Raw genomic sequence first — 14,108 nt, 5'->3', positions numbered from 1 at the left:
ACCAACTAGCAGTGGCCAGATAAAGGTACCCTCTGGTGCTGTTGAGCAGTGTTTTGATGAGTGGGTTTCCCGTTTGCTTGTATGTTGTCACGAACACAGGAGTGGCTGTGATAAAAGATGGTAATACACCACAGTGATACATCAAAGAAGAAAAGAAGACTGAAAGCTGATGTAAATGATGCATGGCTGAGGTATGACTAGCTTCAACAAGCTGAAGTGCCTCTATTTCATCACTGGCAGAGTTCAAGGTAGACTGAAGTGAAGTGCTGGAGACCAGATGTCTAGTAATTTCCTATGGCCATCAGTAACAAGTGTTGTCTATTGGTTTGGGTGATTAAAATTTCTCATCAATCTTTATTGTTAGGTTGTACTGGGGAGCAGGGCTGAATGTTGAGTACACTCAGGTAACCACTGACCAGCAGTGGCAATTAAAACTATTGTTTTAGTTGGGAAACATACTGAACATCAGGCTCTATCAGTCTCTCACCGCAGGCATCATAGTCTTAAATCACAGTATAAATAAAGCTTAAGTAAATGATTCTGGTCCGAGGGGTTTTACCATTACAGTTACAGGAGCCTCACTAAGTAGAATGACTAATCACTTTATATTACAGTATACTGAGATGGAGAGCTCTGTTCAGCTTCTCTTTAATTTTGTTCTGAGAGAGAATGCCATGTTACTGCTGTGATGTTCCTGCAGCTACTCAGATGAGGTCTCCATGGCTTCTGCAGCAAAATGTTGAGTTTAATTTTAGTTGAATTTATGAGAATTTTATTGAATGTTTAAGTGTAGACATTTGTAAACTTATGGTATATGGTTTGGGACGTGGGAAAAACAATACAGGGTGTTGTAAGACTGAAATAAAAGCTGTTTTATGAAAGTTGAAGTTCAGCATTACATAAAAATGACACGTTTGTAACCTGTAGAAGCAGAAGTAGGCACAGAATGGTACAGATGGCCTGGAGGTAGATTTTTTTTCCTATGAAAGGCAGGAGCTGTAGGGATTCAGCAGTAATTTAAATGGCACTGTTTGGTCATAGACCATTTGAATTCATTCCCTTATGCCCCTAAGCCATCCTCTTTAGATGAGCTGCCCCAAATTTACACTCCATTAGGACTGTTTTCTTTGCTGCCCTCCTCTCACGTTCCCTGCCCACAGCAGCACTTCCCTCCTCGCCCATTGTCAGCCTGCTGAGTCCAAGGGAAGCTACCCAAAGGACAAACTGTCCCCAAATGGTGAGCAGAAATGGCAGGCTGGTCTCCACAGACTGCAGCACAGCTCTTATCTCCTCCTGCACTGAGCTCTGAGAACAGAGACGCAAACACAGACAAGACCAATGAACACTATTGTGAGGGGATGGCGAGTTGACAGTAATGTCACTCCCTGTTTGGTCCATACTGGCTTACCTCTCTCTCTCTCTCCTCTCTTTTTCTCCTTCTCAGTGCTCTCCTTCTCAGGTTAAAGTAAACATACAGAATTAGGTGCAATTGTTAACAACTCAGTGTAGCTGCTCTGCTGGTGGACTTATAACAATCTGTTTACCTGACACTGACGGTATATGCTGGAATATACACTGATTTTTCTTACCAAGTCTTGAAATTTCAGGTGGTATTAATGCCATGTTCCCTACTAGTGAGTTCAGCTGTCGTGTATATAAACACATAGACTGACTTAGTGTGTGAGTGACAGTAAACACTGGCATAGCCATCTGGCACCTCCACCTTCCTGAGTATCGGGTGTATAACTACAGACCATCAGCAGAGTATGCCTCCACTAGCATTTAAGACCTGTTACTATGGCGACAAGCATTAGCTGTGCCAGCATCGCTCAAATATGTAACAGTGCTAATTGAACATCAATACTGGGGAAGACAGCAGGCAGACTCAACAAGTCCAAGGACTGGACTGTGGAGCTCTGCTCTCAAGTGTAGCTCAATAGCCAGTGTGTCTTTGTGGTCAGATTAGCTTTCATCATGAGCCGTTTGCAAACACAAACACCTTCTGTCAAAGGCGTGATTGGCATCTCTCATTGCTTCGCCACACAGCATGCTTTGTATGTGCAAAAGCAAAAACTGTCAGAAATAAATTTCAACATAGACTCTTATTTCTCTTTGTTTTTAAAATCTATTTATTTTTTGCATTTTACGAAGTGCAGTAAATTCAGATACACATTAGTCCTATAAATGATTTTCAATATGGATTTCTACTTTTGTTTGTTTATTCATGTACACCACGGTGTGCAAAACTGAAGAGGAATTCATGTATGTGCTGTTAAAGCAGTGTGCAGGGCCACACACTGTAAAGCGCAGCTTTTTAATCAGTACAATTAAGCTGGACAGGTTTAGCCATTTTAGGCATCTTGTTGGGCTCAGAATTTTCTCAAATTGAGTTGACGCTTTACTGTCATCTCTTAATATCCATATTTAAAGGTCATCAATGTTAGGGGAAACCAGTGGTCAAGAGGAAATATACTGTATGTGTATGTCTTTACTGCAGATGGTCACGGTAAAGAAATAAGAACCAAACTGAAAAGGTTCAGCTGATCATTAGTACTGTTGTGATGGGCTGGCTGTGCTGAACAAGAGCAAATGATGCTTACACTAACTGACTCTACAGAACAGGGAGTAAGTGGGTGAAATATTTGCTCATGTGTTAAATGGCGGAGTTGATTCATCTGTCAGGCTTGTCGAAATTGAACACGTAGCTGTGGCACACCAGGCTGAGTCAGCCCGTGTCTGGACAAAACACACGGCTGCACTGCTTTCAAACACATGAATAACCCAGGTACTCTGCACCAAGCCTAATTATATTGTCCCATTGTTTATTATTCATGGAACTGTCCTGGTTGTCAAGAATGAATAGAAAACTTCCCTGTTTATCACAACACAATCATGTGTTTTAGATTTTTTTTAAATCTTTTTGCTCACTAGATAGTATTTTTTGTAATATTAGAAATTAAAAATAGTATATCACAGTGAATAATGTCAATGATGATCAATTAAACTGTTTACATCAGTTAAACCTACTGTTTATGTCATGGAGGCTTTAATTGGTCATTTACTATTATCTAGTCTCTAAATCGTTACAGATCATTAATCAATGAATTTATCTTGTGTACATTTTACGTGTACATGGGTGTTAGTCCTCAAAGCAAATCTCAAACAGCAGCAGAAAATCTCATGTTTCCAGCTGAATAATGTTGGAGGCAGCTCAATACAGGCCACAATGCATTCTCCCTGTAGTTCTCTCCATCACTGGGCTCTCAGGCTCTCCATAAAAACGTGTCTTGCCAAGGGATTATGACGTATACTGATCTGTTTAAAGCGTTAACACGCCAACAATACAGGACAAAGAAACAGCTGATTCTCTGTGTTCAAGACAATTTGGTTTGCACCACTATGTGTGTGCTGTCACATCCAAATTCCAAAAAGGATTTTAAATGAGGAGAGCAGTCGTGTTAAAATGCTTAAATGAACAACAAGCTTTAAACTTCAAAGGTATTTTTATGTCGTTCTCATCAGTGTGCATGCATGCTGTAAAATATGAGCTCTCTGTGTTTTTTTCAGTGGCTGTTTGTCCTTCAGAATGGACACCTGGAGGCTTAGCCAGCCCACATTAGCACTGAATTGAAGGATCAATGGATATGAATAGGAATGCCAATGCAATCTAGTGCTTGCACGGGAAGCATTAAAATTGACTGGACACAATTGATGCAGGTTGAAATGCCAATATTTTTTTGGATGTGAGGGAAATGAAATTAATGGAAAAACAGCAGATCTCAGATGTGACTTTGGTACTGTCTTCAGGCTGTTGTTTACTTATTGCTGTTTGTCCTTCACAGTATTTCTCCTCTATGGTCTGCATATGTGCACTTTGTTAATACGCTTCATGTCCATGTCAGAATTTATTATCATCATTATTATTAGATGTAGTGAGTAGTAGCAGTAGGGTAGGGGTAAAGTAGAGTAGTAGTAGTAGTAGTACTACTAGTACTAGAAGAAGCAGTAGTATTTCAGATAGTATGAATTAGGGATGTTCCTAATGACTAATTTCCCTTTCGATGAAAGAGAAATTTAGGTTTAGACTAGTCGACGAGTCCAAAAGTAAGAAAACAATGTATGTATAGTGACAATTATTATACCCAATATAATGGACTCATAGTATGTACAACCAATGGTCACTAACCAAGCAATATATACAGTACCATCATGCATTGCACTCGCACTGAAAGAAAGAAAAGCGGTGCAGAATAAATTACCCCAGTAGTGTCCCAAAGTTTTTTTTTCACTTTGCCAATGAGCTCACTATATAGTCATCTACACAGAACTCACTAGATAGTGAGTAGGAAGTATGAGTGAGTGATTTCAGGCAATCATTGCCAAGTGTGGCCAACGGTAGCAGTGCTAGTAGCCTTCTTACTTTGCAGGTTAATGTTCACATGCCATTCATTTTCTAGATCAATATGCTGCTAAACCACCCTGGTTTTACAAGATGTCATCCCGCTACTAGGTGGGACTGATCTGTCCCAGTTTCCACCTTGCTGCAAACCGACAAGGTGCAAATTAGGACAGATCAGTCACACCTAGTGGCGGGTGGCTACATGATATCTAAGGTGGAAGAGTTAACCAATTAATAATTAGTTTAACTCAATAGTATTTCACTTGCCAACTAGTGAGGGTAGCAACTACTACTCATGCACATCTGCAGTATGGTAATTTTGTCTGCATTAGATCAAGATAAAGATACCTGAAACATGTTTTGTGCATTTCATAATCACAATCTTCCAAGATAATTAATTTCTTCATTTATACAAATAATTTGAGTACAGGTCAGCAGATCATATAATACATGTAACTGTTCCGTCAGTACAGTATATGCATTAGTGCACATTGCACATTTAGGTTTGTCATAGCAGAAAAAGCACAGGTGTTACCATCAACAGTTATGATGGCTCTGTTCTATTCATGTGTCCTGGTAAGCCATGACAGTGTAACGGTGAGGCAGAATGCACAAACCCCTAAACTGAAACAGCTAAGTGAATTCAGCCATTATTAATTTTATTATTTACACCTGTGACTTTCCTACCGTGACATGTCAAAATGTCGACTGTGAAAAAGGCCTATTGCTGCGACCAGCCCCTTTTTTCCCTTTTTTTTTTTTTTTTTTGGTGTGCATTTACCAGAGAACCCGCGCTTATTTTATAATGCTTTGTGAGCATCTCTGCAGCAAAGAAAATTGCTAAACATTTTCCAGTCTGTTAACATGTGTACCCTTGCGTGCATGTTACTTTTTCATGATAACTCCTGTCTCCATTTGCCCCCGGAAACATCCTTCATAAGTAAAACATAAGGTAGCAGGAGCAAGCACACCATCACTAGCCATTAAGAAGCACTGTATTTACTGTAAATGTATCATGCATGAGCCAGTAGGTTTCTTGGCTCCTGACAACACTTGGCCTACATGCTGCCGTGGCTGCATGTAGAGAACTCTCCAGTTGATACTGCAAATTGCATCCACGGCACGCCTCACAACTGTTGATTGAATGTAATTAAGTTTTCCTCCTCTGCAATGAAGTGATTTTTTTTTTTAACTCCCATTTATACGTACTTGGTAGGAAAGAGTGGAGAAAGGAGACTTTTCATGAGTGTGTGTGTGTGTGTGTGGTTTAGAGGGTATCAGAATGCATGTTTGGTTAATATCCACTGCTATAAAGAGACAAATAATATAAATGTCCTTGTTTTTTTATTACATCTATTCCGATATGTTAAAGACACTGATATAAAAGCTAACATTATTATTGTTCTGTTTTAGTGGCTAAAATGGCAGCTTCTTTTGGTCAGTGCTTTCTAGAACATACTAGAGAACCTCGAGCAGTCTCCTCAGATGAATAATGCAGAGGCTATAACTAACAAAACGTTGCGTTTGAGTGCTGTGCTCTTGTCAAATCACGGTGACTTACTGGGTTCTAAATTCTGTTCTTTTTGCATCTTTTGCCTAGGAGAATGAGCTTCAAGATTTTCTCCAGGAGAACAAGCACTTGAACCTCCAGTTGTTCAAAAATAGCCACAAGGCATCTGAGTATGAGAAGGTAAGAGACAAAAAGCACATAGCTTTGACTCTTTGACCGTATACTGTATACATCTCAGCACACGCCATTCACATCTGTAATGATTTAGACTTTTGGACTATACTGTCTGTCCTATCAGTACATCTAAGACACAATTTTTAACCATTCTAGTGGCGTGGCTGTCTATATTACAATGCTGGTCTATTGGTCTGCTGTTGTCGGATAGATTGCAGTGAAATTTTGTACATACACAGAGGATGAATCCCAGTCACTATTTTGATCCCCCGACTTTTTCTGTACACCACCATGAGCTTGACATTTTTGGTTTTTTAGTGAAATATCTTGAAATTTATTGGAAGCTGTGAAATTTGGTACAGACATTCACTGCGCCCTGAGAATGAACTTTGGTGATCCTATGACTTTTCCTCAAGTGCCACCAAAGGTTTTAAGTGACATGTCTTGGCAACTATTGGATGGATTGCCAGGAAATGTGGTAAAGTCTCTCATATTCCCCACAGGGTGAATTGTTGTAACTTCAGTGATTCCTTAACTTTTCAGTTAGTGCCACCATCAGGTCAAAATTTCTGTTTGTCAGGATTTTGGTTTCTGACTGGACGAAACTAGTGAGATTCTCATTAGCCTCAGTTATACTTTTTGTTTGGTGCTGATGAGCAAATGTTAGTAATGCTAACCGCTAAACTAAGTGTGCATTATACCTGGTAAATGTTAGCATTGTCATTTTAAGCATGGTAATAATCTTATATTTTACATTTTGCACAAAGCATCGCTGTGCCTATGTGCAGCCTCACAGAGCTGCTAACATGGCTGTAGACTCTGTAGTTTTGTCATAGACCACGACCTCCCTGGTCTTACATTAACACTCTATCAGATGACTTTCTGGGCCATACTATAACTATAACGAACTGGCCTGAGGATTCTGGGTAAATTGAGCTGTTTTCCACTTTTCAGCATATGAATGCAAGCAGTGAGCTTCCAAGTCAATTAAAACATCCTCACCTTCCCAAGTCCTCAAAGGCCTTCGCAGCTGATAACACAAAGTCAAAGTAGATCAACAAACAAAGAGCACAAGGCCTCTCTCAATGGACAGAAAGGCAATTTCCTGAAGGAGCTGATTGGCAGGTGGTTGCTGTTGGGGTTGAAGAAGGGCAGAATGCTGGTTATTGATGTCTTATCAGGACTGGGGTGTCTCTTGGAGCAGCTATCCTGAACTGTTATCACACTGACGGATATGAGAGCAGCACTCTGCAGGGCAGTGCGGATATTAGCCCTCGCTTACACCCCCGTGTTCTGATCCCTATCGTATCTGAATGAACTAGGAGGGGCTACAAACGCCACCTCCCTACGCCCATAATAGACTATTGACCTGCTTCTGCTGAATCCAATATAGTTTTGTTTGATCTGTCTACATTAGGTCTGACAGTCGCTCCTATCCATGCGGGTAGTTTTTACTGTATGGAGGCGGGCTGTTCAGAGGCAGACTCACTAGTTTCTGTTTGTGTTTTGCTTTGCTGGTGTTTGTCGAAACGCCCTCCTGGAGGAATCATTAGTCATTCATGGCTGCTCTGAGGAAGGGGCTTTACCACATTACAGCTGCAAGAACCAGTCATGTCACTGCCGATTAGGGGCTTTTAAAAAGCTGATTGAATAATACTGCCTCTTAAGAAACAATACAACTGGTCTGTGGAAGACAGATTATGAAGAATATGTAGAAATAGAAATAGTCACAATTTTCAGATATTGCTCATAATGGCAGTATAGACCTCATTGGTGTTGAATTGATGTACAGTATTAACAAAATGTGCCATTGCTTCATTCCATTGAATGCTTAGTGCTTGGTTAGCAATGAAGCATGAATAATGTATTAATGTTTTGGTCTACAGCCATTACAGTCAGTGAATTGTGTTACTCTTGCATTATAATAACATTTAAATGCTTTTATCACCAAAACCAGCCAGCTCCCACTTCTAGCCTGTAACAACTTCTGCCTGTTATAAGTACTTGGAATGCTTTGAGTGGCATTAAAGCAAATCTTTTTTTATACTCTGGTGCTTAAAATCAACACTGAACACCAGAAAAATAGGAACAGCTGTACAATTGAAATCAATCCAAATACACAGCTCTACCCTTAGGAACTATATTATGGTCATTTGTTGTTGATATTGTATCAGAGAGGCACTGATTCTACGCTGTTGTCAACTGGGAGACTGTGTGGTGTTATTGGATTGGATCATATTGAATGGTGTTCCTGACATTTTCTCCACCCTAGAAAAAAGGAAAAGTGGAAAACTGTTGGGCCACTGCTGCAAGTGTCAAGTTAATCTGGCTGTATTTGATTTAAAATAACACCACTTACAAGAGGGATGGAGATATGACCAACAACCTAACAAGTAGTTGTTTTTGTGAGATGCTGACTCTGACACTCTCTCCTTCACCTTCAGTTCCTTTGCTTGAATCTAAAGAAAGTTTTTCCAGTGCTATTCAGTGAATGTGTCATTTTGCTACATTGACTTCGTCTGCATTTATGCATTCAATTTAAAGCTCTTGAAATAGTTCCTTATTCTTGGCAACATGGTCTGATTAGATAACGGTGATGGCACAGACTTTGAGCCACTCTTAAAGGTATCCTGTGGTGTTTTTGACCGCTAGTAGCAATATTGTAATGAGTGAGTGGCCATTTTGTTTGTATCTCATGCATTTGCACATACACTTTGACACACATGCCTGCTGATGGATTCAGAATATTACACTGATCATCCTGTGGCAGCGATGCACCAGCAAAAGTAGCAAGGCACCAGTGAAATGCAGGGAAGAAGCAGGCTGCATGTTACAATGCAATACAAAAAAATCTGCCTTGTAAATGTTTTATAGGAAATACATTCAGAATGTTGTTAGGTCTTAAGGATACACACAGTGTGCTTTGATGAAGAACATCCAATGTAAACAAAACTTTATTTACAAGAAAACTGCACAAGGGACCTTCGTTCTCTATGCAACAAAAACCCAGGCTGGGCACCTGCACTAAAGTAGTTCCAAAACAAAAAATGCAGCGGTAAATGTGCATTATATCCATCCATTTATCCATTCTCTATGTCTGCATTCTCATCTGTGTCAAGAGAGTGAACACTATATCTGACCACAGCCACACTGAACAAAGAGGGTGGTGGCTTTGGAGAGTTTTGCCTCATTAAACCTTTGCGTAGCAGGACAAAATGGTCAGGCCAGGAAATGTGAAAGGGCAGCCTCTTTCATAGATGAGCTAGACAATGACCTCTCTCATATCTGCAAAGAAAGACATGAACCTGCTAGGATTCCTAAAATGCCTTAAAAAAAATCAGTTTGTGGTAGTGTGAAAACCAAATATAAAAATGTAACAGATTAAAACTTTAAAAGCCTGGTTTGACCCAAAGAAGATAAACTGTAGTACAGCTACACTCTCAAACTCAGTCACTTTGCTCCTTGCTTGTCCTGTCTGCACAGGTGAAGTCTGAGTATGCCCAGCTCAAAGAGGCCCTTGGTGCTGTGACGCAGGAGAGAGATTTAGCCCTGTGGGAGAGGAACCAGCTCCAAGGCAAACTGGAGAACCTAGAGCAGGTGCTCAAGGTGAGGATGCTGGCTCCAAGGGCAGACGCTATCTGTCAATCCTGGGTGCATTTTCTAGTTCTAGTAGTCCGTCTATCCTGGGATCCTAATTCTGGTGTTTTTTACGGAGCCTAACCCTTTGCCAGTGCCCCTTCTCCTACCTGTGCTACACTGCCTCCATCTGGTTTTCTTCCACTATACTGTCTAATGTCCCTGACATGTCTGTTGCCTTCCAGTGTCGTGTTGGGAGTTCTGACCAGCGGCTGTGAAAGAGTAGAAGCTTGGAGCAGTCTGCCCCACTTTCCTTTCCTATTCCACCCTTTGATGTTCTCCTACCCTCCTTAACCTTTCCCTCCCTGCCTTCCCCCTGTCCCCTCTCCCCCAGCTAGATTTATAAGGTATCACTGCTATGTCCATCTGTTAGGGAGCAGTCCTATTCAGTCCCATTCTGAATGCTTTCTGTCCACCTCAGTGGCTGTGCTTATCTCTCCCTTTATCCGTGGGCTGCTTACCAGACATACGTATGGTCACCTGGCTATATGACCACAGCACTGTGGAATGTAATTTTTGCATGAGGCAGGACTAAGAGTTTGGCTTGTGACGACGGGGAAGGGGAGGAAGAAGAGATAGAGAGACTGGGTCACCCTTCATGATGATAATGTCACCTACAAGTTTGATGACATTACCTATCTTAGACCTTAATTTTTACTGGCATGAAAATGTCATTTGCTTCTTTCACCTGACAGTGTTGCAAATATTCACATATAGTGGGAGCAGTGATGTGACTGGATGACACGGGCATATTGTATTATGAAGAGCCTAGCATTCAGTCCCTTGTATTGTATGGCTTCTTTTGTTGTTATGGATGACCACAGACAAGTGAGCACGCTATGGAGTTTGCTCACCCTTTTCATGTAACGTAAAACCCTGTATTGATCATGCAAAGACAACATCGCTGAGGACAGCTTTTCAAACAGTCCCAGTAACCAGACTTCTAACAGGTATTGTGTTACCTAAAGGGGGCAGCAAACCTGACTGTGGATTGATGTTAGTTTTTTGTTCACACAGCAAAGCATCTCTAGTCCTCATCCATAAGCACCTTTGTGCAAATTTGATCTGATCTCTCCCGCGGATCATTTGACATAAACTGTTCTCACACGGCATTTGCTGTGGCAGAGTTTATGTCTTTCTTGGTGTTAAGGGTTTAAAGCTCAGTACACTGTTAACCAGCCTCTGTATGTGTGATGTGTGTGCACATGTAACACCTGTGTTGTCTCTGAGTGTGGAGGAGAAGACTGGAGATGCATTTTGTGTTGGCTCAGTGCCGTTGGATTTTAGTTCCACTAACAGCAGCCCTCTCTATGCTCCCCCCCACAATCCTCCCCCCCGGCTCTCCACCCTTGCACCCCCTGCGGACAGCATATGCGTGAGGCTGCGGAGCGGAGGCAGCAGCTAGAGTTGGAGCATGAGCAGGCCTTGGCTGTACTCAATGCAAAGCAGCAGGAGATTGACCTTCTTCAGAAGGTAAGGGAACTCATGGTACATAACACTCACAGCACCAGAGGGTGGGGCTTTCTTGTTTGCCCAGCCGGTGCCTGTGCCTGTGTCATGGGTCAAAGAGCTTTTTGTTGAGCACTGGTGCGATACATGCAGTGCAACAAAGGTGAAAGTCAACTCAAAGACTATACTATAGAGAGCAGAGCAAAGAATAGAGCTCTGTACAGGCTATAACACTCACTCCTCTCAACATTTTCATCACCCTCCCAATGCATCCTCTTAACCCCATCGTTCAGCTGTCTGTCACTCTCCAAACCCTGAGTGCTCAACATTTCAGGAGCACTCTTGTTTGTTACCAACGAGCAAATCAAACATTCAGAACCCAGAGTAGATATGACACTTTTTAGAGGCTTGCTTAAACAAAAATGCTGGCCCAGGCCATTTGGTGGTTGGTCTTCCTCCTCTGTGCACTGGAGCTGACTGTAATGTCAAAGCAAGCCGAGCAAAGGCTGAGATTGCTGATAGTGTGAACGTGATAAGAATTGTCACCAATGCCTTCTCTAGAAACTGTGTGTGTACCCCAGTGTCGCTGGTGCTGCAGTGTTGCTCTAACTTCACAGTCAGCCTTTCACAGGCAGAGTTCTCAGCTTCTCATTAACAGAAGCTCATTACTGCCTTATCTTCCTTCAGACACTGGCTGCACTCTGCATTCTCCTAAATTAATTGCCTGCAAAGTAGATTTATGAAATTGTAAAGTCCACAGATGCTCCCATATTCATGTGGAACACTTGTTTTCCTCAACAGATGTTTCTAGTTCCCATAAGAAAAATGGGATGTATTATGCTATGTTTCTGTACAGTGTAATGCTTCTATAATACCCAAACCGTATTCCTCTTGAATGCACTAATGAATTTATTATTGATGGAACACAATTTAAAATTTGTTGGAAATGATTTTTGTTTGCACTTTTCTTAGATATAACCACTGAAACATACACCTTGACAACATGTTCATTTTTTGAAATAACCATCTACAGTAGGCAATCATTATATAAAGAGAAATAATTGTTCAGTTTGTTTCAGAGAGGTGTTGATTTAAGTTGATGGTCATTTTAGCGGCTGCAGTTTGAGTTTGTGGTACTGTTGAATTGTACTGCGTTAAAATGGACAGGTGTTTCTATTATTTTGTCTACCCCATTTATATCAGTGAGAGTAGGCTGAATAACAGAGGTGTATCTCTGTATGGCATTATAACCTTCATGAGGAGTTATTGCAGGACCGTTCTAATAGACTGCATTAGTTTTAGCGAAGTGTACCTAGTAAACTGAGTTCACAAGTACCTGGGATCACAATGTCAGGACAGTTTACATAAATCAGGGGTCTTAAACTCAAATTACTGGGGGCCAGTAGACAGTTGTTCTTTCTTGGGGGGACACTTGAATTCTCAACTGAAAAAACTCTCTGAACTCTGTATACACTCACCAAATGTTAAAGGAATAGCTCTCTTCAACTCGTGGCCAGAAAGTGAATAAACATATTTCCCACAATGTAAACTATGTCTTTAAATGTCAGTAAGTTGAAAATGACATGATTTCTATCTTTGCGGGAACCATGGCTGTATTTGATCCCCGGGTCTGTAGTTTGAGACCCTTAGTTCAAATGTTCTCATGCATTTGGTATTCACAGGTAAGTGTAGAAAGTGACATATACATGCTTCCTTTATTATATCAACTTTCTTGCATGCACATAATTGTTTCATGATGCATTAATTGACTGTTTTGACATTAAAAGAAACTTAAAAAGAATAAATAAAATTGAAAAATTGAAAATGGTGTAAGAAAAGCCACAATATGTTTAGCTAGTTGTTCAGTTTATATGAAAAGAAATTAATATCTGCTAAAGTCAAGGCACTGTGGGTGAATGTTAACTATGAGGAAAAGAAATAAACTGCCAGTAAGTTTCATCCTTCAGTGCTGCTTCATATTATGTGGACAGAGATGAGTGACTTTCCTTTCACCCATTTTCACCCTCAGCACCAATGAATGAAAAGCTTTTCCATTTTGTTTTTCAAGACCTTTCATTGGTGTTTTAAACTGAAACTAAACTGCAATATAAATGAAAGTGAACTGAAACACTGCACCCTGTGTTTCCTAGGCTCAGGTTGAGGCTAAAAAGGAACATGAAGGCGCTGTCCATCTGTTAGAGGTGAGCGTCTGGACTCCGGGGGGGGGTTGTGTGTGTTTATGTGGTTGCTGCTGGAGGGTAAGGGACTAGACAGCCCTGGGGCAGACCTGTGTATACCTAGAGCCATTTCCTGCTCTTCTGGACCTCGCTAACTGAATCTTTGTGCTCCTGTTTTTTAGTTCTCATTTTTTAGATTATGAATCCGGGCTGAGTATATGTTGTACATTTTCACAATATTTCTAAAATGATGTGTGAAATACACATTCAGCCCTTTTTCAGAAAAGTGAATAAATCAAACACAGACTGTCATTATCTACCTTTTTATTTCTTTTTTTTTCTATTAGCCTTATAATAGGGGGATATGTATGCGTGAGTGTCAAAGCAGCCCATAATTTCAAGAGTCTTGTGCTTTCAAGATGTGTATGAGTGATCACATGTGTAATTGTGCTTTATTTCTTTCCTACATCTCTGTTCACTGTACGGGTGTGTGTTTATGCTTATACAGAACCACTTGGACAGCATGCAGGTATTTCAGAACTGCTTTTATTTATTTACTTGATATTTTCTTTACAACTTTCCCAGTAAAGTCACTATGGTATACAGTCTCCACATGTTTACTTTGGCCCAGGATGTCTGGTGATCTAACCTCACGTATCAAAAGAACTGTTCATCATGATGTCAGTTTTGAATTAATTTAAAACCTAATAAATATACAAGTGGTAGTCAGAGAGTAAAACGTAACATGAAGCATACACCAGTT

General features: G+C 40.7%; 1 protein-coding gene across 1 annotated transcript in view; it reads left to right on the top strand.

Moving 5' to 3' along the window:
* Window positions 1–6,020: 6,020 nt before the first annotated feature.
* rimbp2 (RIMS binding protein 2) overlaps window positions 6,021–14,108 on the top strand; it is a 32,884-nt gene continuing 24,796 nt past the window's right edge. The window contains exons 1-3 of the mRNA XM_022755866.1: window positions 6,021–6,089; window positions 11,088–11,192; window positions 13,319–13,369. Coding sequence (XP_022611587.1) covers window positions 11,091–11,192; window positions 13,319–13,369 — 153 coding nt within the window. The 5' untranslated portion in view covers window positions 6,021–6,089; window positions 11,088–11,090. The remainder of the gene's footprint in view (window positions 6,090–11,087; window positions 11,193–13,318; window positions 13,370–14,108) is intronic.

Source organism: Seriola dumerili, unplaced genomic scaffold (assembly GCF_002260705.1).
Source record: "Seriola dumerili isolate Sdu_G_001 unplaced genomic scaffold, Sdu_1.0 BDQW01000017.1, whole genome shotgun sequence".
In the NCBI taxonomy this organism is placed as follows: domain Eukaryota; kingdom Metazoa; phylum Chordata; class Actinopteri; order Carangiformes; family Carangidae; genus Seriola; species Seriola dumerili.
Note: the sequence above shows the minus strand (reverse complement) of the source record. Positions and strands in the feature narration are given on the sequence as shown.